This window comes from Carya illinoinensis, chromosome 1, assembly GCF_018687715.1.
Source record: "Carya illinoinensis cultivar Pawnee chromosome 1, C.illinoinensisPawnee_v1, whole genome shotgun sequence".
Classification (NCBI taxonomy): Eukaryota; Viridiplantae; Streptophyta; class Magnoliopsida; order Fagales; family Juglandaceae; genus Carya; species Carya illinoinensis.
Genome location: NC_056752.1, coordinates 2650310 through 2678253, shown reverse-complemented (window position 1 = coordinate 2678253; position 27944 = coordinate 2650310). Strand labels below are relative to the sequence as shown.

Below are 27944 nucleotides of genomic sequence, written 5' to 3'. Positions count from 1 at the left end.
TCTTTTTTTTACTCAAGAAACTGCTAAATTATTGGTGGCTAATTAATGAAGTTATGCAGGCGAACGAAGTTTAAAAATATATAAAAGAATCGCAATCACAGCAGCCTGGCCTATTTGGAACGTACAGTGCATTAAAATAAAAAAGTAAACGTACTAAATATTCTTCATTTATATATATATATATATGTATATGTACATATATGTATGTATGTATGTATTTATATATATAATACACACACGCTACTTGTACCGCGTATAACTTGGTAGCATGATCAGCTAGCTAGCTAGCTAGTTTCTATATATATTGTATAAGGTCTTCATCTTCAAGCCAGAGGCCAGAAACCGTCTATATATATTATTTAGGTTGCCATTCTTTTGTGGGAGCTTATAGTACTGTTCGATCTTTCTCTCCAAACTAGAAGAAATTAATTAGTAATGGCCGAGGCAAGTAAAGTATTATCGTCCAGCTTTCAAATTCAACCTCCAGCATATGGACGTCTTATTACAATTCTTAGCATAGATGGAGGAGGTATTAGAGGAATCATTCCTGGAGTGGTTCTGGCTTACCTCGAATCTCAACTTCAGGTAATATATAATCTTCAAGTTTATTCATCCAGATTCATGCATGCATATATGCCATTAAAACGTACGGTTTGTACTCAAATTATCAGTAAATTCGCTAATAATTTATATGCTGCGTGATTATATTTCTTTGTAATTAACTCATTTAATTGGGTTTTGGCGGGAGCGTACGTACGCAGGAGCTTGATGGCAAGGATGCAAGAATTGCTGATTACTTTGATGTAATAGCTGGGACAAGTACAGGTGGTCTTATTACAGCCATGATAGCAGCACCAAATGAACAGAATCGCCCTTTGTATGCTGCCAAAGATATAGTACCATTTTACGTTGAGAACTCTCCCAAAATCTTCCCGCAAGCAAAGTAAGACTCGAAGCTCATGATGGTCAATGTACTTTGGCGTGATGCTAACCAGACACGGCCATGACCATACCATGCAAATCGGATATCTTAATTATATATTATATGCATATTGCATATATCAATATATATATGTGTGTGTGTGTAGGTGCGCGCACATACATGTATGTTATCATGCATGAAATGAGGTGTTAGGTCTACAAAAAAATCTTAATAAAAATAAATTTATAAATTAATGTGATTTGAAGTGATATGTGAATTTTATTTTATAATAAAAAACATATAATTTACAATATGATGCATCATATCAAGTCACGCCAGTCGTAATTAATCTCATGTAAATTCATTTTGTAAGATCTTTCTTGGTATAGACCTCTTTATTATATATAAGACAACTTCTGTAAACTAAAAGCTGTCAGCTTTTGCTCTTGGTTTTTTGTGAATGCAGGGGAATATGTGCTTCAGCTGTGAATCTATTGAAAGTTTTAATAGGTCCCAAGTATGATGGGAAGTATCTTCACAACCTCATAAGAAAGAATCTAGGGGACACAAAGTTGCACCAAACCGTGACAAATGTCATTATTCCAACTTTTGACATCAAGAAACTTCAGCCCGCCATCTTTTCCTCATTCACGGTCTGTATTCTTTTGGGTTTCTAGTTGAGTTTATACGGTTCAGCAGATTAAGTAAAAATAACAAATCAATTCTTTCGGTTAGCGTGTGATCTATAACCATGCACCAAACTCTTGGCTGCATCGATCCTGTCTGGAGATTCTGAAGGGATTTGGATCATAATCCAATTCAGAATCCCTTCTATGTATAACTGCAACAAAGGTTTACCAAAACCCAAGTTTTAAAAGTTATTTGGCAAAAAATAAGAAGCAGCAGCAATGAACACCACCTTATACCAAAAACTTTCTCTGTTTCACATATTAACAAGGCATGAATCCTTCATAAATTTACCACGATCGAGCTTGAACTTTAAATTGAGATCTATCTAAATCTCCTCTCCCATATATCCTTACGTGCTACCTGATCGAATATGAAATTCTTGATGCAGGTGTCAACCCAAACAAATGTGGATGCTGCACTATCAGACATATGTATAGGCACCTCTGCAGCCCCAACTTATTTTCCTGCCCACTACTTTACAAATCAAGATGCTCAAGGGAACACGCATGATTTCAATCTTGTTGATGGTGGACTGGCTGTCAATAATCCGGTAAAATCCTTTATAAAAAATCCAAAGTACAAATGGGCTTAACATTAATGATTCTTTCAAACTAGTACTGCTTGGAAACTAACATTCTTGGATTTTTGCTGGCTATGATTCAAGACACTGGTGGCCATTAGTGAAGTGACCAGACAGATTATTAAGAAGGATCCAGATTTTTCCCCCACTGAGCACATGGGATTCGACCGGTTGCTCGTGATTTCCTTAGGGACCGGTTCAAACAAGAGGGAAAAAAAATACAGTGCTAAAATGGCTTCAAAGTGGGGAGCAATATCTTGGGTATATGACGGAGGAAATACTCCATTGATAGATTGTTACAGTGATGCAAGCAAGGATATGGTTGATTTCCACAATTCTGTGGTTTTTCAAGCTTTTAATTCCGAAAACAACTACCTTCGTATAGATGTAAGTCATCAATATTATCTCTGTGTTTTTTTTCCCCCTGGACAAAAGTGTATTGCTTTATCTCCTGAAAAAAGTAACCATCGAGTCATGTACTTCTTGTTGGTCAAAGCAGAGCATGGGATGATATTATACTCTATAGAAAAGTCTTTCTATGTTCTTTATATATTGAAGTTGAGCTGTTTTTTTGCAGTTTTTAAAGGGTAATGCCAAATAATTAGCTTTAATTTATTGTTCTTTGAATGATGAATCAGGATGATACGCTGCTCGGTAGTTTAGCTTCTGTTGACGTAGCTACCAAAGAGAACTTGGGAAATCTAGTGAAATTGGGTGAGAACTTGCTGAAGAAACCAGTTTCGCGCATCAATCTGGATACTGGTCTCTATGAAGCAATTGAAAATGGTGGAACCAATGAGGAAGCCTTGCAAAGGTCATAACAATTTTCTCTCTGTATTATGGGGTTTGTTTATTTAGGTGAATTCTTGAATATTAGAATCGTTTGATTTATATTTTAACACTCACCCAATGCATAAAAAATACTTTTTAACTAAAATTAAAATGGACGGATAAAGAGTTAATAAATTACTGATTGTTGATCCAAAACCTCAAGTTAATGAAAAAGATGGATCTAATCATTGAACTTATAATACAGTAATGCATGTATTTGTTTCTATAATGCTTGCAGGTTTGCAAAGATGCTTTCAGACGAATGGAAACTCCGAGAGTCAAAAAAACCACACAAAAAAGGCACAAAATAGTGAACTCCAATTTGTTGTGCTACAGATATTGGGACAAATGTAATTTTTTTTTATTTTTTTGGGTCTAATGTTTCCTTTTGAATGATGATATTTAAGGAGAATAATTTGTAATTTCAGTTGATAAGCAAGGAATCAACGTAAAAGAATAAAATAGAATGTGACGAATTTCTAAATAATTAGAAGCACTCATTAATTTACAGCTTTCGAGGACTCAACACCAATATTATGCTTTTCCCCAAAACCCCATTCCTAATACGCATATGGTGCATAGCAACTGAAATCGAACTGTTCTTGCTAGTAGTGTCATAAAACAAGAACAATTACTCCTATGATCAGCCTCTTCGTTTAATCCATACATTTGTTTTATTAATCACAGGATTTTCTAGACAATATCAACAACTTATGTCAAGTGTACAAGAAACAATAAGAAGATGCATTGAGAAGTTATAGAATGCAAGGCTTCCACCCTTGTAACTACATCTTGAAATGGAAATATATAGCACAAATTGAATCAAATAATATCCATAAAATTAATAAACAAATACATTCAGCTATAGTACAAGTTTTAATACTCCTAACTAAGCGAATATTTGCTGAATGACCATCTCTGCGTTTCCATTGTACTGTGCAAGAAGATGAATGGCGTCTGCCCTTGGCAAAGCAAGAAACTCCTGCACCCAACCCAAATATATTAGAATATCCTGTACCAAACAAATTTGCAATGAGAGATACTAGAGTCATAACCTTTTTGACTGAGAAAAAAAGAATCATAACCTGAGGACCTTACACTAAATAACTTCTATCATGGAAAAGGACAACAACATGCAACTTACTAGAGTAATTAAATAAAGACAACATCTTTGATACACACAAAGGAATGAATAATTTTAACATGAAAAAAATGCCATTTACTATCACGTGTGCTGAAGGCATGATAATGATAATAAGAAGAAACGTAATGCCAAGGCACATGCTATGAGGTTGCAGAAGGTAAAAAGAAATTATGTTAGACTTAACAGTGTAGTAGTTGGTAAGACATCCACAACTCACCATTACTTTAAGAATGGAATTCTCATCGCAGATGACATCCCTAGATGATGCTTGAGTAGGACTGTTACCGTCTTCTGAATTCTTAGCGCTTGAAGATATTGTAACTTGAGAAGAACCAAGGGTGGAAGTATCAGCATTTAAATTTGACATAGCAACAGACGGGTGCAAGGGTGTGTTAACTTCTTTCAAGGAATCAATCCTCAAGTGACTTTCAAACCGATCTTTACACATCTGAAGTTTAAACCACTCATTATGAGAGTAAAGAGTTGCCTTCATAATTTTCATAAGCTGGGGTTCTTCGATACCAAGCCTGCTACCAATTGCAACCTACTCAAGACGAAATGCACTTGAGATCAGTAAAGTTTAAAATTAAATATAAGGAAGATTTACAATTAGTAATCTGTAAAGGTTCTCAAAGCATGTAAAGAAAATAAAAGTTAAGTGCAAACATTTAGGTGCAGTTTGGATAGTGAGATTGGCATTTTAATAATAGTTTTAGTAATAGATTACTACATGTGGTCAATTACTGACATTGGTAAATGACCCAAGGAAAATTGATTATAATTCAATACATGATACGTGAGAAAAATCTACTAATTCATTTTATCTATTTTATTCATATTTTATTCAAATGCTTGATCCTCTTCCCCAGGGTTTTCGCATGAGGGATCCCTAGGAGAGCCGCCAACTCCAACTACCATCCATGTACGATCCATCCCAGCCCTGATCCAACCAAGTTCTATTGATCATGTCCCCTTCCCAACAGTTCTACCTTGTCCTGTAACTCAGCGGTAGAGTAGCGAACTCCAGGCAAATCTGAAGTGCATGGATACGAGTTATGCCTTGGAATGGACATTTCCGAAACCACTTTGTTTAAGAACAAGGAAGCTATAAGTAATGCAACCATGAATCTCATGGAGAGTTTGATCCTAGCTCAAAATGAATGCTGGAGGCTTGCTTAACACAAACATTGGTGAGAATCCAATGCCCTGAAAACCTAAGGGGTTCATCTACAAGGTTCATCCATGGAGGGTGAGTCGGCCTAAGATTAGGCTGGAAGGGGTAGTTGATGGACAATAGGTGAAAATTTATGTACTGCCCCTTGTTGGTCACAAGGGATGGAGGAGGCTAGGTTAGCCTAAAGATGGTTATTGGCTGAAGGACGCAAGGTGCCCCTGCTTTTTCAGGGTAAGAAGGGGTAGAGAAGATACCTCGAGCCAATGTTCGAGTACCAAGCGCTACAACGCTGAAGCAACCCATGCCATACTCCCAGGAAAAGCTCAAACAACCATCAACAAAAGAAGAACTCGTCTTCTTTCCTTTTTTTTATTACCTTCTTGGCGTATGTATAAGATAAGATCTAATCCATTCAATTTCTAAAAAGGATTACTAATCCTTAACTTTTCAAGGAATCCTTTATCATTGGTTGTGAATTCGCGTCTGATCTTCCACAATTTCTCATAGACTGATGTTGGGATATCGTGAAAGAGGATGTAATGGGGGTCTTTCATGAATTTGATTCTTTAAGAAGTTCGAAAAGAGCCTTAAAGACTTTCTTAGCTCTTATCCCGAAGAAAACGGGGGCCTCAAAGGTGAAGGATTTTTGTCCCATTAGTCTTGTGAATGGGGTTTATAAAACCATTTCTAAGGTCCTTTCCAATCGTACGAGTATGGTTATGGAGAGGTTCATATCGAAGGCTCAAAATACCTTTGCTAGGAAAAGACAAACTCTAGACTCAGTACTTATTGCCAATAAATGCTCAGAGAGAATAATTAGAGTTAAAGTTCCTGGTATCCTTTGTAAGCTGGATATGAAAAAGATTTATGATCATGTGAATTGGGACTTCCTCCTTTATCTTCTTAGGAGATGTGGTTTCGGGTAGAGGAGGTGTATGTGGATTAAGCATTGTGTATCTACAACATGCTTTTCTATTTTGGTAAATGGTACCCCAGTGAACTTCTTTTCTAGCTCTCTTGGATTGAGGCAAGGGGACCCGCTGTCCCCTTTCCTCTTCGTTATTTTGATGGATGCACTTGGTTGGATGGCAAAGGCTGCAATTGGAAAAGGGTTTATCTCCGGTTTCCCGACAGATGTTCTAACAATGGTTTTATCAATGTTTCCCATCTTATTTTTGCAAATACATCACTCTTTTGCAAGTTGGATTATGGCCAAGTCCAATCATTAAGGGCTCTATTGCTCTCTTTTGAAGCAGAGCTTTTGGTCTCAAGGTAAATCTTGCGAAGTCCGAGATGGTCCTAATGAGAGTGGTGAGCTATGTTAGAGGTTTGGCAAGCATTTTAGGATGTAAGGTTGCTTCTTTGCCTATGAAATATCTCGGTCTCCCCTTGGTGGCTTCAATTAAAGCTAAGCCCATATGGGATGGGGTAGTTGAGAAGATCGAGAAAAGACTGGCAAGGTGGAAAATGATGTATCTGTCGAGAGGGGGAAGAATAACTCTTATTATCTTTCTAATCTTCCTACTTATTTTCTATCATTGTTTCCTTTGCCTTCAGGGGTGGCTAATCGAATTGAAAGGTTATTTTGTCTTTTCTTATGAGGATGAGGTTAAGTTCCATCTTGTTAGTACAAGGTTTGCTCTCCAATTTCTGGCGGAGGGCTGGAGTTTCGCAATTTGAGGATTTTTAATAAGGCCCTCCTTGGTAATGGTTGTGGCAAATATCATCAAGAGGGGGAAGTCTCTCTGAATGGAGGTACTTGATTTGAAGTATGGGAGTGACTAGGGGCTGGTGCTCTAATGATGTGAGGGGAGTGTATGGGGTGGACCTCATAAATTTATTAGGAAAGGATGGGAGGTTTTTGCTAATTATATTAGTTTTATGGTTGGAGTGGGGTCTAGGATCATATTTGGGTATGATGTTTGGTGTGGTAATTTTGCTCTCGACGGTGTTTCTAGCTCTTTTTCGAATTGCTTCTAACCAGGATGCTTTAGTGTTGGATCTTTTGGACAGCTCTGATGGCTCTCATCAGTGGAATGCTCGTTTTATTAGAGCAGCCCAAGATTGGGCAATTGAAGTCGAAGTTCCTTAGCTTGTTATCACTCTTTGAGCATTGGTAATCATGGGGTGGATGGGTTGCTTCGGAGGCAACTGGGAGCAAGAATGTAACATACGGGTCCCAAATTAGGGTTTAGAATTATTATTTTATTATTATTAGTAGTAGTAGTACTATTTTTAGTAATTTTTTTATAAGATCTGTTTTGAGATAGTGATTTTATTTAGGGTTGAACAGTAACCAGCTGGATCGGCCGCCAGATTCAGGAACCTGCCGAAACTGGTGGAGAACCGATCGGCTGGTGGCATAAATTAGTTCAAACCAACGTAGGCCGGTTCGTTCCCGGTTTGAACCAGGGAAAAACCGCTGAACCGGTGGATGGTTTATATCTATTTATTAGTTATATATGAAACAACGCCATTTCACTTAAGTGAAACAGCGTCATTTTAAGTCCAAAGTTTTGAAAAAAATATATATATGAAATGCCCCCCCCCCTTCTTTTTCTCTAGTCGTTTCTTCTTCCTCCAAGCTTTCCCTCTCAAATCTCTCATGCCTCTCATCTAGGCTCTCATAGTAGAATCGCAGATCTCTCATCCCTCATTTCAGATCTCTCATCTCCCTCTCTGTCTTAGTCTCATCTCCCTCAAGTCCCATCTCCATTGCAGAACCCTCATCTCCCTCTCAATCTCAAATCTCTCATCCCCCTCTGAGTCTCAGTATCAGTCTCATCTCCCTTGCAGATCACTCATCTCGCTCTCAGTCTCAATCTCATCTCCCTCGAGTCCCATCTCCATCGCAGATCTCTCTATCTCAATTACGCACTCTGCAATCGCGCAGTCTTGACCTAGATTCTTTTTTCTATGTTTCGGTTGTTTGGTTATTTGTAATTTTGTTGTGCGATAAGGAGATTTGCTTGAGTTGAGAATCTTAGATCTCATATTTGTGAGATTTTTTTATCAAAGAGTGAAACCGAAGGGGAGACCGATGAATCGAGGATAACAGGCCGAAACTACACCAGCAGGTTTTACCCCCCTTCATCGACCGATTTTGGTCAAGACAATCGCCTGAAAAACATATTGGTGCGGTTTCGGATTTTGGACTGAAACCGCACCGTTATGAACGGTTTTCACCCCTAATTTTATTTAGGTGAGATTCTTCCACCCTCTTCAAACCCATGTACCTCTCAATTTTAATTTCCTAGTTGAAAACCTTTCTAATTGGTAACCAATTCACACAGCAAAACCCTAGAATAAATACTCTTTTCCCCCACAACAGTCCCTCCATCAAACCAACATCATCCTTGCAGCCACAACCTCCCCACGGGAAATCAAATTTTCTCCTACACCTCAAACTAGAGCTACATAGCAATTAAGCACCTACCTTGTTGGAAACCACCACAGAGCACGCCGACCCCTAAACCTCTCTCCATCGCTCTCTCTCCACTGTCAATAACCAAACAGCCCTTGTGTTTTGCTCAGCCCAACGTTGACCACAGGGAACGTCAGAACACTACCCAAGTTGCTCAGAACTCGCTGACCAGGCACTCCCAGCCACCCTAAGCAGCTGTCGCATCTCCTTTCTCTCTCAGTGAGTTGAATCCTTCCCTGTCGCATGATGCTCCTCTCCCGTAAGCCTCTATGCTTCTTTTTATTGTTTTGTTTTCAGCTTTCCCAAAAAGTGCATGCTTGTTTTTGGTTATTACAAAAACACCCTTCCATTGCCCTTAGATTTCCGTAAAGCCTTGGATACTTTTTTTTTTAATAGGTAATAAAGCCTTGGATACTTTTTTATGATGTAAAGCCTCGGATACTTTTAAGCCTAATTTACACTTCTGCCCTCATTTGCAAGTCTCTTATTGGTTTTATTGTATTTCAGAAACTATTATAATATTTTAAGTGGGCTGACTCCATGTGGGCCTGATGTTTAAATTTGGCTGGTTGTATTTTACAGAAAAACCCTTTAATATTTTTTTACATGGGCTTGATTTTACTTGGGCAAATATTAGCTCAAAAACCTTATTTCTCAGAAAATGCTTAGGAGTTAAATTATGTTATTAGGTATTAATATTTTTACAAATCAATTTACAGCAGTATTTTACAAAGGCTCAGATTTTATTTTCTTAAGCATTTTGAACGTTATTAAAACTATGTTATAAAGTGAGATTTCCGCAGCTTGTCTAATAGATCTGTATAAAGCTGAATTTACGCTACTAAGTATATTTGAAAGATTAAATATGATATTTGCGTTTAAATAATTATATGATATTAGTATTTACTGAATTCAGTATATATCTGAATATTTTGTTAGATTAAAGTTCATGATATGTATTTAATTGAGTAAAATGCTACGGCACGTTCTTCTAGAAATTTAGTAATGTCTAGAACCTCGTATAGGTAACGAGCTATGAAGTAGGATCCAAGAAGCAGCACTAAGAGATCAGTAGCATGATCATAACTTTATGTGTGCCGTACATATTCTGTTTCTAGAAGATTCCAGGGACGAGCCTAGTCCCATCTGCTGTTTGCCTCCAGCGCCTTTATGGGCTGGGCTGGGCTGGTTTACATTCAAACTGGGTCCTTCAAAAGGTTGATGAAATTCGCAATTGTGTAGGGATATCTTGTGATGGTTTCAAGGATCAGTTTAAAGCTCTTATTATAGTCATTGAAGCAGGACAGCCCCTTTTAGCTAGATCTGCTTCTAAAAAAGAGAGGGAGCTTAAGAGACTTTCTTGTTCTATCAATTATGATGCAAGGGAAGAATGTGCCAGTAGGGGGAGGCACAATGATAGGGAGAATCTTGGTGTTTTATGAAGCCTAAAATAATAAGAAGTTTGTGGGGTTGCTCCTATACGGGATGGGTTTCTCTCACTTCCAAGGGTGCCTCAGGTGGTATTATAGTGATGTGGGATAAGAGAGCAGTTAATTTGGTAGAGTATGTCGGTGAATTTGTAGCGGCTTGCTCTTTCAAGAACGTGGAAGATGGTTTTGGGTGGGGTTTTGCTGGAGTATATGGGCCCAAGGTTTACAGCAATAGAAAATTTCTTTGGGATGAGCTTACTGGTTTATGCAGTTGGTGGGCTGGCCCTAGGTGTATTGGATGGGATTTTAACATCACTCAGTTCCCGAGTGAAAGGTTAGGGGACTCTAGTTTTGGTTCGCCCATGACTGACTTCTCCTTTTTAATCTTTGAGCTGGATTTGGTTGATATTCCTTTGGATGGAGGAGACTTCACTTGGTCTAATGGGAGGGCTTGGTCTAGGCTGGACAGATTTATTGTCTCCTTCATGGGAGGCTCATTTCCCTGACCTATGTCAGAAACGTCTTCCTAGGCTATGCTCTGATTATTTCCCCCTGTTATTGGATTGTGGGGGTCTACATAAAAGGCGGAGATACTTTAAATTCAAGAACATGTGGCTGAAAGTTGATGGATTTATGAATAAAGTTAGGCCGTGGTGGTCCTCTTATCATTTTCGGGGACTCCTAACTTGTTTTTGGTTGGGAAACTTAAAGCCCTAAAAAAGGATTTGATAAAATGGAACATGACAGTCTTGGGGAACATTAATGAGCAGCGGAATATCCTTTTTCAGGAGCTGCAGTGTTTTGATGAAAAAGAGGCGGACGGGGCTCTCTCTATTGACAAGGCAAGGAAAATCATTGTGGTGACCAAGCTGGAAAAAATCAACCTCATGGAAGAGATCTCTTGGCGACAAAAATCTCAGGCTCTTTGGTTGAAGGAAGGGGACAAAAACACAATATTTTTCCACAAAGTAGCTAACTCCCACCGAAGATACAATGCCATTGAGGTTCTTCACTTGGAAGGTAGGGTACTCACGGATAGGTGGACAGCACTGAAATTAAGGACCATATTGTTCACTTCTATGATAAGTTCCTCTCAGAACAACACCCTTGGAGGCCTAAGGTAGACGCTCTAATTTTTTATCTGATTTATCAGTCAACCTCGTCTTGGTTGGAGAGATCGTTTGAAGAGGATGAGGTGCCTAGTGTATTAAGGGGGATGGACAAAGACAAAGCACCGGGACCAAATGGCTTCTCTATGGCTTTCTTTCAAGCTTATTGGGACATTGTTAGGGACGACATCACGAAGGTTTTTCTCGAATTTCACTCATTAATGAAATTTGCGAAAGTCTCAACACTTCATTCATTGCCCTTATTCAAAAAAGGGCAAGGTCGGTGGAGGCGAAAGAATTTCATCCCATAACCCTGGTAAGTGGGGTATACAAGATCATTGCCAAAGTTCTAGCTAATCAGATGAGCTAAGTCATGGGGAAGATCATCTTGAAGTCACAAAATACCTTTGTTAAAGGAAGACAAATTCTTGACTCAGTACTTATAGTTAATGAATGCTTGGGCAGTAGAATCATAATCGACACCCCACGTATTCTTTGCAAACTGGATATGGAGAAGGCGTTTGATCATGTTAACTAAGATTTTTTGGTGTGTATTCTTGGCAAATATGACTTTGGGGTGAGATGGTGCCAGTGGATGAAACATTGCATCACAACCATCAAATTCTTGATTTTGGTCAACGACACTAGTAAAGGTTTCTTTAACAGCTCTCAGGGTTTGAGACAAGGGCACTCTAATGTCAACTTTCTTGTTTGTTTTAGTTATGGACGTGTTGAGCATAATGTTGAAGGTGGTGGTGGATAGAGGTCTCATCTCGGGGTTTTCAATGTGTGGCTTATCGAATGTTAGTTTAAATGTCTCCCACCTTCTCTTTGCTGACGACACGCTGATTCTTTGTGAGCCAGATCCCGACCAGATTTGTTCCTTGAGGGCACTTTTGCTTTGTTTTGAAGCTGTCTCCGGCCTTAAGGTAAACCTATCAAGGTCTAAAATGGTCCCAGTTGGCTCCATTCATAACTTAGGCGAATTGGCAGCTATCTTGGGCTACAAGGTGTCATCCTTGCCTATGAAATATCTTCATCTTCCCTTGGGGGCTCCCTAGGAATCCAAGGCAATGTGGGATGGGATTACTAAAAAGATTGAATGTAGATTGGCGGGTTGGAAGAGGATTTATTTGTCCAAAGGTCGAAGAGTCACTTTAATCAAGAGCATGCTATCTAACCTCCCAACATACTTTTTATCTTTATTCCTTTTGCCTGCAAGGGTGGTGAATAGATTGGAGAAGTTTTTCGGGATTTCTTGTGGGAAGGCTTAAAAGATGCGAAAAAAATCCACTTGATTAAGTGGGATAAGATTTGCACCCCTTTATCTTGTGGCGGTTTGGGGTTCAAAAAGTTGAGAACCTTTAATAATGCACTATTAGGGAAATGGCTATGGCGGTATCATCAGGAAGGGGATGCTCTTTGGAGGAATGTGATTAATGTCAAATATGGGAGCATTTGGGGAGGTTGGTGCTCAAATGAAATAAGAGGGGCATATGATGTGGGAGTTTGGAAATTTATCCGGAATGGATGGGAAGATTTCTTTAGTGATATCAGATTGGTGGTGGGAAGGGGAACATGAATCAGATTCTAGTACAATATTTGGTGTGGTGATGTTGCCTTGAAAAACGCTTTCCCTTCTCTTTATAGGATTGCGTTGGACAAGGGTGCTTCTGTAGCCAATAACATGGACATTTCTTCTGGCTCTCTTCAATGGTCTGTGAGGTCATTAGAGTTGTCCAAGATTGGGAGGTGGGAGACATTACAGAATTTTACATTGCATTATATGCAATGAATTTAAATGCTAGAGGGGGAGAACAGGTTGCTATGGATCCATTCGGAGAACATGAATTTCTCGATTGGTTCCTTTTTCAAGGTTAAGTCAACCCATTCTCCCAATGTTTTCCCTTGGAACATCATTTGGAGGAGTAATGTTCCTCTCAAAGTTGCTTTCTTTGGCTGGTTGGCCTCCCATGAGAAAATATTGACTATTGACATGTTGAGAAAGCGCGGTCTTCATATATGGATTGGTGCTTCATGTGTAAAACAAATGGAGAATCGGCGGATCATCTCCTTCTTCATTGTGATGTGGTTAAGGCTTTTGGGATGAAATCTTTACTAGGCTTAGCATTGCTTCGCTTGGGTCATGCCTAGAAGGGTGGTCGACTTGCTATCATGTTTGAGAGGAATTCAGCGTACGTGCCAAATTCTGGTTGTATGGAAGATGGTGCCTCTATGTTTAATGTGGTGTACTTAGAACGAAAGGAATGGTCTCTACTTTGATAATCGGGAACGTTCGAGGGGAGGGTTTAGGGACTCCTTCTTTCATACTTTGTTGCTATGGGCTTCAACTATTGTACTGAATGAGATTAGTTTTAATGACTTTTATGCTGCTTTTCACAGCACTTGGCTTGTAATTAGGTTCATCTCTTGTATACTTCTTGTGTACCACAGCCATGCCTAATTTGTGGATTAATAAATTCTTATTACTTATAAAAAAAAAAAAAATTACGTTTCTGCATGAAAAATGTGATGTTTACCTATGCTACGCTACAAGCCAATTCAAGGTTAGCCCATTTTCATGAACCTCGATAAATTACGATGATATGCTTGTCAAATTCTGGTTGTATGGAAGATGGAACCTCTATGTTTAATGTAGTGTACTTAGAACGAAAGGAATTGTCTCTACTTTGATAATCGGGAACGTTTGAGAGGAGGGTTTAGGGACTCCTTCTTTCACTTTGTTACTATGGGCTTCAACTAGTGTACTGAATGAGATTAGTTTTAATGACTTTTATGCTGCTTTTCACAGCACTTGGCTTGTAATTAGGTTCATCTCTTGTATACTTCTTGTGTACCACAGCCATGCCTAATTTGTGGATTAATAAATTCTTGTTACATTAAAAAAAAAAAAAAAAAAAAAAAAATTATGTTTCTGCATGAAAAATGTGATGTTTACCTATGCTACGCTACAAGCCAATTCAAGGTTAGCCATTTTCATGAACCTCGATAAATTACGATGATATGCTTGTAAACGAGACTATGTATGCTCTGCTGATATAGATTATTGTTTTTTTTTTTTTATAAGTGTATAGATTATTGTTAGAATGGATGATATGTTATGAAAATCACATGTATGCCATGTAATGTTCATGTAGTGTTCAGAATATGTTACGCCATGTCTATGCTAAGCTATGTTGCGTAAGACTCATGTTAATATGACATGTTTAATGTTATGACATGCACAAGACTATGTCATGCCATGTAAATTCATGAAGTCAACATGTTCACATGTATTATGAAAGTTAGTAAAAAAACACATGAATGCAAACAAGCTTTTAAGATTGGCCTTATGTTATGGGTGGGTGTGCAAGTCACGGATTCAAGTGTGGTCCACCACATGTAAGCTATTATGTTTTGAGGTGACACAGACCCAAGCATGTTTCACCACAGGTTATGATATGTTACGTAGTGCCACGGACTCAAGTGATTCACCATATGTTATGTTATAATACAGACCCAAGCGTGTTTCACTACATGTTATGATACATTATACGGTGCCACGAACCCCAGCATGGTTCACCACATGATTTATGCGGTCAACAACAATTGGACCGATGCACATATGCTATGATGGCCATTAAATGGGTGAAAGACAAGATGAATAAGTTATGTATGAATGATAGGAAATGCATGGAGTCAGTCATTCATGCATCCATGTTAAATTTCCATGATCATGTTTGATTTTGCTTATGTTACTAATGAAGGCAATGTTAGTATCGCATAGAACTAACTTATATAATTTCTTTTATGTTTCAGCTTTTATGTTATGAACGATTGTAATGCTAGACAAGTTTTATGGTCCAATGGATGAGGTATTTTTATGAGATTGAAACTCTTTACCGGGCATTATGTTACAAATGTACGTAATATTCTTGACTTACAGAAAGGGGCGTTACAAAGAAGTTCACCATTCAATCCATGTACAAGGTGTTGTCTTCTCAAAGTCATCTTTCTTTTCCTTGGAAGAGTATGTGGAGGAGTAAGGTGCCTACCAAAGTTGCGTTTTTCTGCTGTTTGGACCGTCTGTCTTAGGAAAATCTTGACTACAGACAATTTTAAGAAGCAAGGACTTATTATCATGGATTGGTACTATATGTGTAGAAAGAATGGTAAATCTATGGATCACTTACATTGTGAGGTGGCAAGGGCATTATAGGATGAGACATATGGTAGGCCCGGGCTAGTATGGGTTATGCCTAGAAGGGTGGTGGATCCTCTAGCTTGTTGGAATAAGTCTACATGGCAGTCCTTATGTAGCTGCTGTGTGGAGGATGATTCCCTTATATCTTACGTGGTGCATTTGGTTTGAAAGGAATGAAATGAGCTTTGAAGATAGTGAGAGCGTTCTTTGGATGAGCTTAGAAACCTTTTTCTTCACACTATCTTTGGTTTTCTGCTATTGTACTCAATGGAACTAGCATTCATGATTTTCTCATATCATCTTCTAGTTCCTAGATTGTAATTAGGTGTTTTCTTCTTTATACTTCCTGTGTACTCAGGGAACACCTTTTAATGTGTTTCAGTAAAATTTTACATTTACCTATAAAAAAAAGGTATGATAGTACTGAGGCTTCCAATTGTATCAATATGAATAACAAACAGCAACACACTTCATATCAAGCATATGCTCTTATCAAAAGATTCCACCACAAAGGCTAGCAAAAAGGCGAATGCCAGCCTCAGAAGCATAAAACTAAAACTAAATAATGCATCCATTGAATGTTGATGAATTAGCTCTACAAATCACACCATACCTGGAGAGAAGTTGAAAGGGCATGTAAAGGCAAGCCTTTCCCAAGTGCATCTTCATTAGGTCGGAGCAATGCCAACAAAGTCTCCTTTAGGGGCTTCAGTAAGGTAGCATCACTAGCAGCTAAAGGGCCTAAATGGGCGCATGCAACCCTCAGGGCACTAGAATAGTCACCAGAGCTGACCAGCTTAAGGAATTCAACCTACCCGGCAAACAGATCAAACAGTTGCATTTTATGTATTTATACGAATAGAAACTGTTTCATTCAAATAAAGCCGCTGATGGTATAGAATAACTAACCTGCTTTAGTTTGAACAATAACATAGGATTTTGCATAAAAAAGTTAGGATCCATTGCATTAACCTCTTCCACAACCTCAGCAGCCATTCCCTTCCTAGCTAGTTCCTTCAACCCCAGCACAATCTCATATTTATCCTCCCTACTGTTAACATCTAAAATGAAGTGTTTTCCTAAGCCCTACAGAAAATTAATATGTCAATATCTACTTGTCACAAGGACTAAATATAATTATCAAACAGGTACCTGTTGTTCCTTTAAAGTATAAGAACTGGAAACCAGGGTAGTCGTGCTAAGCTCTAGTCCATTGCATTCATCAAAAGACATGCCACATTTATCATCATGTCTTCCCCTCCATCTCTTGCGTTTGCTCCTCTCTCCAGTTCCATGGGTTCTATATCTCTGCAGAGCTCTTGGATTTTCAGACTGATGCAATCCACTGGTGCTACAGTCTTCATGGTTGCTTGATGGCTCACAAGCATATCGTAACTCAACATCCATTCCTTGCATGCTAGAAACATCAGCATTATTTTCAGGAGAACCATCCATATGAGTATTATTAATGGAGGTCTCACCATCAGAATGTTTATTGGCACCAGAATCGACTTCAAGAGAACAATTTCTTGATGAACTACACCTGGGCTCTAGTTGATTAACTTTAGGTTCCAAAATTGCCTGCATTTCTGATGCTGAAAGCATCATGAAACCTTGGTGAGATACAACCAGAATTTCTAAAAAGGGAAAAGAGAATCAGAATTTAAAAAAAGAAAACAAAAAAAGCAGGAAAGTTTGACTTTTACCAGAAGTGGATGCAAGGCCTGAATCCACGATTCCCCTATAAACACAATACTCACAAACAAGCTCATCAAGCATGGAAACATCCAATCTCATCCTACACAATTCATTCTGCAATAAATATAGACACCAATAAATACTTACAGGCTCAATATACCAACTACCCAATGACCAAAAAAGGAATAGAATAGCACTACTCCAGGAGAACAATACAAGTTCACTAATTTGATAAATGAGCATGAAGAAAGCATTTTTTTTTTTTTTTTTTGATAGGTAAAAGAAATTTTATTGATCCTCGTAAATAGGCAAAGCCCGAGTACACAGGGAGTATACAAGAAAAGCCTAGTTACAGAAACTACGTGCTACGGATAGTAGCATACAAATCACTAAGTCCCGTTCCATTCCATGCAATAGAGTGGGCCCAAAGTAACAGAGTATGAAAGAAAAAGTCCCTAAAGCTGTCCGGGGAGAAAGCATATTTTTTAAAATGATAAAACTGAAAATGTTGGTATCATTTAAACTTAGAGGTACAACAAACATGTAACTTCAACAGATATCAGTTAATAAATAAATATTTCCAGCCTGGCACTGTTTTTTTTTTTTTTCTTTTTCAAGTAATAAAAAATATCAATGCTTAAAGTTTCCTTGCTATTTGCTATTTACTATTTTTGTTTAAAATAAAAACCCACAACTCCAAGGATTGTGATGTTACATATAAGGGAAAACTCAAGAACTCTAAGGCTGTGTTTGGATGTTGTGCTACGTTGAGTTGAGTTGAGATGAAAGTTGAATAAAATATTGTTCGAATATTATTTTTTAATATTATTATTATTTTGGGATCTGAAAAAGTTGAATTATTTATTATATTTTGTATTGAAATTTGAAAAAATTGTAATGATTAAATGAGATGAGTCGAGATGGGTTTAGGATCCAAACTGGCCCGTTTCATTCCCGGGTTTCTACTGGTTCAGCCATTGATTAAAAGCAATGCAAATAAGGAACACCTCAGATGAATCAATATTTAATTTCCAAGAAAAAAAAAAAAGGAGGGATAAATTATGCAAAATCATGATGGAATGTGATGCTGTCTTAATTCTTGCAAAGGTGCAACTAGTCTAAATGATCAAAATCTAGGCCCCTCCATCCTCACAGGGTGCCTCCAAGTAGAACCACAAGTACAAATGTAGGAAGTCAATAGCCTCTCAATGAGATTGGTCCACTCTCCTCTATTATGGATGATGGAGATAAGGTTGAATTCTTCCCACTGAACCTCTACCGCATATTGTATATATACTAGAATGTCATTTTTTTGTGCACTTCAAATGAAATGGTGCTTTCACCATCTTTTTCTCTCGATCCAACTTTATGAAGAAAGTTATGAAATGACTATTAATCAGCGCCCGTGCCAATATTAAAGTTGGAAGATAGATCAAAGAATTTTTAGAAGTTTGATCAGGAAGTGAGAAAATACTAGAGATCAAATTCAATGTCAATTTTGTATATATCAAGAGAAAAGAAAAACCCCTTCACCTATAGAATATAATATACAGGACCAATTCAGCTACCCAAGTATAGCTAAATTTCCAATCTCTGAAATATTGCAAGGTGTTGACCTTGCCTCTTACATTTTGCTGTTAAACCCCATGCTACTAAAAGAAAACAAAATCAAGGATATGGTGAAATATAATATTTCTATTCTTATAAACTCTACATTGATAAAAATTTGATAACCTGAAATGCCAGAAATAAATCGCCCTTGGAAAACCTCAAGCTATCAACTGCCCCCTGTCTTGTGAGCTCTACAGCATGTGCAAGAGCTTGTACATCCACCTGGTTTATTAAATCAAATGCAAAATGACAGTTATAAGAGGCATGCTACATTTTTATAGTTGATAGCAAAACCCACGAACAAGAATACCAAATCTTTTTTTTTTTCCTGTTTTAATAAGAATACAAAGTCACTCATTATTTGTTTGATGAAAAATATTTCTACTTCGGGGGAAGATGATGATTTGTTTCTTGTTGTTTGGTTGAAACCTTGAAAAAACTCGTGTTGGTAGCACTGAAGATATCTATGTTTTCTTTATGACGAGGAATCCCGGAGACATTGCAAATGCAACATATCTTTTACACAATTAAACCCCGAACCAATGTAATGGGTCCCCATCACACAAATCAGGTAAATCATCAGCTTTTCACCGATGGGACGTGACCCCAAAAAATTGTTTGCACCCAAGGGTTCAAACATTGACCTGGAGAGAGCATGCAACTAAGACTAAGGCCCTTACCACTTGAACCAACCCCTAAGGGTTCCAAAGATATCTATGTTAAAGCTAATAAAACCCCAACAACATTTATAGGCAATGGTTGTTGCCATTATAGCAGTGGGAAAGTTTTCTTTTCCTTTTTTTTTTTTTTTTTTTTTTTGTTTGTTTGTTTGTTTGTGTGAGGGAGAGAGAGAGGAGGTGGCGGCTGGGCGGTGGCATAGGGAGGGAGGATGTGGTTGTAGTGGGGGTAGGGAGGCATGTAGGGAGAAAGGTGATGGCAATATAGAGAAGAGGGAGGTGATGAGGGGCACATTCTTTGGTACAATTTTCTGTCAAGTGTTAACAAAAAGTTTATCCTTTGAGCAGTAAGATAGTTCTCATTTTACCTCAATTTAACATCTGAAGACAATTAGCTGTAATTCAGAAACCTCACCTCATCAAAAGGAGGTGCTTCATAGAGACTCTCACGTGCTATTGCAGGAGGATCACGCTCATCAAGAAGCAACCTCTGAGTAAGATCTGAAACAGGCGATACAATTCCTTGGCGAAAGCAATATCCTTTGTGTATGCTGCATATCATAGGGAGAAGATTGAAAAATAAAGAGTCAATCAACAACATGCATCACAGGAACACAAGCATCAGAGTGATGATATCAACTGAAAGTGAATAAAAGAAGCTGAATGATACGTTATCAGATATCTCAATGTCATCGAAAAGACTGGATCATATGTGTTTAGATGAGCTCTTAAGACAGAGGACATCAATCCAGCAATGTCATACCTCCTCCTTTCTGACCACTGAAAAAAAGAGCCAAATATATCAAACAATAATAGCAAGAAACACTTAACTTCATCTTTATCAACTAAAACATATGAAACTGAAGATGAAACATCATTTTTTTTTTATAAGAAATCAAATTCATCAAAAACAAAAGGGTGTACCAAAGTACACAAGAAGCATACAAGAAAACCACCTAATAAAAAAGGACGGAAAAGAAAAACTAGCAGACTAAGCCCTAACCCGCGATGTCCAATTCCACAAAAATACACTACCCTCCAGAGACAAAACTCTACTATCGTAATGAACTTCCCCTCCCAAAAAAGCATCAAAAGCCTTAAGAGACTCATAACCATCACACAAAAGTCCCACCATATGATGATTTTCCTTCAATCATTAAAATCCAGGGTGAAGACTTTTTCCCTTCCTTAAACCTTCTTAGCAACTAGCAGACAACAACTCAATGGGAGAGGATCCTCTTCAGAGGACACTGCCAACTCTAGGCCAGATTGAGAGACTGAAAGCCCCCATCAACACCCCCAATCCAACCACATCACACCTATCTAAGTTGACAAAAGCCCTGACTTTTTCCTTCAGATCCATAGGAGGATTAGCCATAACAGCACTCAGCATTACCACAACTCCAGAGGAACCCAAAGAAGCTACTGAGGCACCCTTCACACCAAAACAGCAACAGCAGCTCCATTCAATATCTCAGAGTTGGAATTACCTACAGGGCAAGCCATGTCCACATTATTTGAAAAAGAAGGGGAAACCATTTGAAAAATGCCAGCAGAATCCAAACCTGAGACTTGCCAGAGGGTGTCCCATTCGCTAATCCATTCACACAACATGTGGTTTGGTGGTTAGGCATCTCTAAATTAAGGCCCATACCCACTCTTGAGCTATTACCAGCATTGTCTACCATGACACGTCAATCAAATATAGATGTATCTGAAATAGATTAAGTATAGCAAATAAAATTCGTTCACAATGTCTGAATCTAGGGAGTTTTGGACCAAGACCAGCATTAATTTTATTCCGTGAGATCCTTGTCATTTTGGTGGAGCAGAAAAGACCGGAGGGCACAGACGCATCATAACAACTACCCACAATAGGCTCTCACATGGTTTCAAATTTTCATTGCAGTTGTACTTGGCTTCGCCTATTTTCAATGAAATTCTTATTTACTAATCAAAACAAATTTCATTGCAGTTATTTTTCTCACCAAATTGTCAAGTTCGAAGAAGAGAGATTGTGTTCATTTATCTGTGAAATATCATGGTTACAAGTGAAGATACATAGGTGCAGTTGGTTTTGTTATTTCCATTGTTACTGTAGAGCTTTCAAGTTTGCTGAGAACCTACAGGCCACACTCCATCCACATATTAAAATATTTATCTTCAGAGAAACGTAAAAAAAAAAAGATAGAATTGAAATATGTTACCATATCCTATGATTGACAGGTGAACCAACCTGTTGATCTTTCATAAATAAAAGCCAACAGACATGAAATAAAAAACAATAGAATACATTATAGAGTTTTTGCTGTCTACAAACCAACAACATAAAGTCAAAGTAGTCCAAAAGAACATCAAATACTTCCCACCTCGTTTGCCACTGGAGAAGTTTTATCATCTTTGTCATATATAAAGGCAAGAAGAACATGCTTGAATTCCTCATATGCTTCCTTCAAAACAAATACAGACATCTGTCAGAATTCACAATTTAAACAAGAGAACGGGAATTCCTAACAGGTTCAAAAATTTTGCAATTAACAAAAAATATTATTTCAAACCAAAACAACAAAACTAGGGTTGAACAATGATTTATCCCCAAGAAATTCCGTTTTGATACCAATAAAGTTAAAGGGATTCCTAGTCCTGCTGTTTGGAATTGTTTGGGTTCTGCCGTGATCTTAGAGTTTGAGCTTCAGAAAGGTTGGCATGGGAAGTGCTGCCGGAGGAAAAAATAGGGTTTTAATCAGTTCCAATGCACTTAACCATTGCATCTTCATATTTTCTTGGGATCTTGATGACATTACACGGTTTATGCCCCGCAACAGAATAGAAATGAAATAACTTGCTTTCCACATACTCTGATATGCGAGTTCAATTTTTAACTGCCAATAATTTACTGAACGATTCTCTTGAGATAACAAAAACCTCAATTTTGATACCAGCCCTGTTTTTATTTACATATCAACCTTCCCATTCCTAGAAAGAGAGAATTTATGCATAGTTAAACACTCTATACGATAGGGGAAATTATCCACATAAAAAGGAAAGTGCTAACTTCTAAGGACACTACACGTTTTAGTACAAAGTCTTACAAACTGAGTTGGCAGTTCACGATTGGTACCACATCACCAATATAATAATTACAACGGTAACTTGCCTTTTGATTCTAGCTTCTCATTTGTAATAGTTGGTACCCAACACCTATGTAGTAACATCTGTAGTGTATGTAGCAAGTACAAACAAATTTAAAAATAAAAACAAATAAAAATCAAGGACTCATAAATTGGCAGAATTGAAAGATTATTACTACTCTATCAATAGCAAACGGAAATAGAATAAGTGGTAGCAGTCAACTCTGTCCCAAAGAAATAAAGGACAGAAAGTAGACAAATGCAGAAAAGAAAAAAAAAAATCGGAAATACCGGGTAGGCATCAAGAGCACAAGGAGCGAGAGCGGTCCTCAGGCAAGCCATTGCAGAGTCGCGACCTTCGCTAGTTCCTTTTCTCAACTGCTCAATAAATTTCTTCAACAAAATTTACAAAAAAAAAACACAAATTTCATATCAGAAATCTAGATAAATAACAGATGCCAAAACGCAGCGTTCAGTTTCCCAGATAATTGAGGAAACGAGGAGATAAGAGAACCTCATATTCCAACGGCCACAACTTTTCTGAAACGATTAGAAATGTTCGGGAATGAAAGATTCAGTATTATTTCGCCACATTTCCTCAATAATCAAGCAGAGCATTGCGACGCACTCACCTGCTTCTGTAACCGGAAGAGAAGCCGACGATCGTCGAGAATGGAAGGCGCGTGGGAGCGGAGGAGATCCATGGCGGCGTCAATGTCACCGGCCTCTAACGAGCGTCTGATCTTTGATATGGTCAACCTCGAATGGTAAGACGAAGAGGACAGCGAAGTAGAAGAAGAATAAGAAGAACAAGAAGATGATGAAGGAGAAGAAGGTGGAGAAGAAGAGAATGAGTCCTCGAGCAGGTTCTCTGATTTAGCAAAATCGACGATCAGAGCGTCGAGGGCTTCCCAACTAACTGGCGCGGAATCCATTTCGTTTTTCTCTGGAAAATCTTGAGGGCGAGAAAATCTTACTGTTTGGTTCTCTGTGGAGAAAATTTCTCGGGAAATAAGAAAGGCGGCGATGTAAGGTAAAAAATAAAAAGTTGCTTGGATTTTATATATGTATAGGACCAAAGGTGCCAGGTGTCTTAAGAGGAATGCCAGTGAGTTAAGGTTTTGGTATCCTCACCTGCAATGTGAAATTGAACTATAACTGGCATCGACGTGGAAGTGTAACATTCGACGGACCAACATGAGATCACATGCCTAAAATTATCTGCCCAAGAGGCAAGAGGTTGTTCCTTATTTATCAATGGCCTGTTTCCATAGGGCGATTAATTTTAAAAGTTTTTTAATAAAAAAATTAATGTTAGGATTATTTAATTTTTAATAAGTTAAAAACAACATTTGATAAAAAGCAAACGTATTTTTTTACAAAGTAATTTAAATTTTAAAAAGATTATTAATAAGTAAATACATCTGTATAACTTTTAGATAATTATAATTTTTAAATTGTCTATAGTTATAATTTTTAAAAAAATCAAATAATTATCTTTTATATTTCGTAGACTACTTTTTTAATCTTTTTCTTAAATAAATGTAATATATTTTAAAAGTATTTTAAATATATAGTTACTAATAACAAATAACTTTTTAATTATATAACTTATTACTTAAGTTATAAACAATAAACCCTTAAGCTATAATCTATATTTCACACTGCAATCTCATACATGTACTAAATGTTGAAACTAGACGCGATGAAGCCTTAGTCTCAAATTAAGTGTGTTTGTAGATATATAAATGTGGTCAAATTTATATACCATGTTTATTTTAAAAAGAGTTTTATTACTTACAAATAAATTTGCGTACCGATCTGTATATTAATGCTGCTATCTTTATATTTAAAATTTAAATTAACATAATTTTTATTAAAGTCTTACTTTTTGATCAATCAAATTGAATAAGTGTGCGTATTAGTGTGCAAAATTGCTTATAACTAGATTTTCCATTTTGAAAAATGATTTATGCAATTTTAAAATATATAAGTTTTGCTTTTTTATTAAAAAAAAGGACAAATTTGATAACCATATAAGAAAAAAACTAACTTTTTACAATATACAAGTTTCGCATTAAAAAAAAAAAAAGACAAGTCGGATAATCATATAAAAGAATTCATTTTTATATTAATCTCTAGTATTTTCTAAAGAAAGTGCACATGGCTTACATATTTTAGAACTATTTATAGTATTATTTATTTATTTATATTTAAGTAAAAAAACATTTTAGATAAATAATAGTAGAAAGTATTGATATTAAAATAGTGTTATTCGGAAATATTATTCATCTCTCATTTTTTTTTTTTCCTTTTAAAATTAGCATAGCATCCATTAAATAAAAAGAAAACAATTTAGTGAGTGACGGGAAATTTTCATAATGCCTAAAGAATTTTCGTAATGAAGAATGTCTATATAAGTCACAAATGCAATACAATTGCCTTAGTAATTATCTATTAACATGATTCTAAAGCCTATGCTGAGTCCATGTTGTTTGCTTGAGAGAGAGATATATATATACTACTAGATAGGAGCAACGTGTAAAGTACGTTTATCTAATTTAATGAAATAATTATTTAAAAAAATATTATATATTTCATAAAAAAGTTGATTTCAATCAATATTTTAAAGCATATGGGAAAAAAATATAAAATCTAGCAAATATTTGGGGTAATGATAGTTAAGTAGAGTATAATAATTACATGCTTGCATAGATTAAAAGATAAAAATATTAGTTCAAAATATAACATAGTCTATCACATATTTATAACATCAATAGTTTTAGCAAAATTTCATGTGATAAGTTTAATACAAGCCCAACAAAAACATTAGTTCAAAATATAACATAATCTAACAGATATTTATAGTATCGATAGTTTTAGTAAAGTTGTCTGCGATAAGTTTAATACAAGCCCAACAAAAACATCAGTTTAAAATATGAGTCTTTTGATATTTTTACTCTGATCTATCATTTTGTGTCATCCTGTACAGTATCAATAGAGACGACATTGAAATTCTTGTACTGCTTTTGGTTGAGTCGATTGAGGTCTACTAAAAGTTTAATCATCCACTTTTTCAGTGAAACTTGTGCCATAAGATTTTCTATATATGACAAATGTTCCTACAAAGGGAATTTTTAATTATAATTGCATGATTAATAAAAATTTAAAGACCCTATATGCTGGAAATTTATGTCTTCTAAATTAACACAAATTTTTGAATGCAATGTTTTTAATTAAATTACTATGCACGTTATAAATAAAAATAAACTTGATATAATAGACAAGTATATAAAAATCAATTTAAATAATTTTGTTATAATTTACTTTTAATACTTTTTTTAATATAAACTTTAATGTATTTATAGATAATGTATTAAATATGTTAAAAGATAAACTTTTCTACTCGCAACAATAAAACTAATGGAAAATAAGAAAACGTACATCTCTAATATGATTTATAAGCTCCATTGCCGAATAACCGAATGCTTTTTTTACAACTTCACTATAGAGAATAAAATGTATGTTGTAACAAATATGGTTGCACACAATTAACCAAAAAGTTCTTAACTTTTCAGTAATAAATTAATCGATGGGAAAAAACTAAAATCTTTCTAAAATACTTAGTAAAAAAGATTAAGAATTTGGCATATTTATTACATTTTTTTAGCAATAACAAAACTTATTATAATAATAATTTTCAAAAAACTAAAAACTTTCATCCCTTGCATAGAAAAAGAGATAAAAAAATATATATTTGAACAAAATATCCTAAGTGTTTTTGGTTTTATCATCACAATATAAATTTTGGTTTTTTGAATAATGTAGTGAATTTACAAATTCAAAAATAATATAATATATATTATATTTATGAAGTTATGTAGATGAATATATAAATAATTCAACTGCATTAGATTATAAATAACATTATATTTTCTTACAAATATATAAAACTGTGCCATTTTGAATCATGATGAGTGAAAACCCTAAGCTCTCATCCCCCTCTCACTCCGTATCACTCACACCGCAACCACCCCCCCAAAACACAAACCTATCTTCCCTTTCTTCTTCCTACTTCAGAGAACTATCCTCTCCTCGCCTCGCCTTGTCCCCATCCCCACCTTCTTCTCTTCATTTTCCTCTCTCTCTCCCTCTAGACCACCCACTGTAGCTCAGCACTCAAATCCGCCATGAATCTACCGTATGGGTAAGATTTTCGAACTTATTTTTGCAAACTTCAAAAATTCTTGTGTATTTCTATTTCGTGTTGTCAAATCTGTAGATTGAAGAAAATGCTAGAATATTTTCTAGTCAGATCCGTAGATTTCGAGGAGATTTTTAGGTTTATTTTTCCCTTTTATTACTTTGTCGATTTGGGTCTATTTTATTGAGAATATTTGAATAGAAGAATCTTTGGGGAATATTTGTGGGTTAGATTTGGAAATCTGTAGATTTCATGGAGATTTTAGGGTTTTTTTTGTTTTTATTACTTTGTTGATATGTGCTTGTTTTGATGAAAATGTTTGAATGGAATACTTTTTGAGGAATTTTTTTTGGGTTAGGTTTGGAAATCTGTAGATTTTGTGGAGATTTTAGGGTTTTTTCTCTCTTTATTACTTTGTTGATTTAGGTCTATTTTGATGAGAATGTTCCTTTTATATTTTGTCTGAGCAGTGTTATATGATATTAGAAGGAAATGTATTTCTTCGGGTTTTACAGAGTATTCGAATTGTAGGAAATGTATTTCTTATAATTGAAGGCTGCATTGAAAGACTTTTATGTTCTACAAATGATGTTGTGTTAAAATAATTTACTAGTTTGGGAGATTGAGGTCTACAGGGTTGAACTTCTTAAATGATCCAAATGTTAGAACATGTAGAAAAACCTTTATCTAGAGCAGTATAGGAGTTTCCTTTTTGTACTTTTTTCATGTACGTCTGTGCTCTTCTTTCATGTAAACATTGGATTCACCATGTGAAAATCAATGAGTTTTTATTTGTACGTTCATTGTACTCTATCTATGTTGGTTTGTTGGTATATATCTCATCTACTTTATACTGCCCTTAACATTTCTAGTATCTCATCTATTCTGGTTTGTTGGTCTTTTGTTTGAAACATGTGGCCCTCAATATCAAAAACAACTTTTTCTTACGCATTTCATCTGTGGTCTTTAAATGAATATCCGGTAATGCATATGAAAATCAATAAATAAAATTATTTATCCTATATATACACATTTAATACACAGGATATAACATAGAATAAAATGACGTAGGCGGCAAATTACTTTAAGATTTTGAATACAGCCTACATTTTGAC

The 27944-nt window shown here is 36.3% G+C and overlaps 2 protein-coding genes across 2 annotated transcripts; one reads left to right on the top strand and one right to left on the bottom strand.

Annotated features, from left to right (window-relative positions):
• The first annotated feature begins 309 nt into the window (after window positions 1–309).
• On the top strand, window positions 310–3531 carry LOC122305755 (patatin-like protein 1). The gene is made up of 7 exons (XM_043118311.1): window positions 310–585; window positions 762–943; window positions 1389–1575; window positions 2001–2162; window positions 2277–2579; window positions 2831–3006; window positions 3262–3531. The coding sequence occupies exons 1-7, from the start codon at window positions 436–438 to the stop codon at window positions 3332–3334; spliced, it is 1233 nt and encodes a 410-aa protein (XP_042974245.1). The 5' UTR covers window positions 310–435; the 3' UTR covers window positions 3335–3531.
• A 213-nt stretch (window positions 3532–3744) lies between these two features.
• LOC122305746 lies at window positions 3745–23668 on the bottom strand. The gene is made up of 13 exons (XM_043118303.1): window positions 23258–23668; window positions 22917–23018; window positions 21864–21944; window positions 20165–20274; window positions 19910–20045; window positions 18941–19039; window positions 17215–17320; window positions 16990–17103; window positions 16661–16917; window positions 16418–16594; window positions 16122–16319; window positions 4385–4711; window positions 3745–4005 (listed from the first exon to the last, which is right to left on the bottom strand). Exons 1-13 carry the CDS (start codon window positions 23558–23560, stop codon window positions 3913–3915), a joined length of 2103 nt encoding a protein of 700 aa, XP_042974237.1. The 5' UTR covers window positions 23561–23668; the 3' UTR covers window positions 3745–3912.
• Window positions 23669–27944: the final 4276 nt, after the last annotated feature.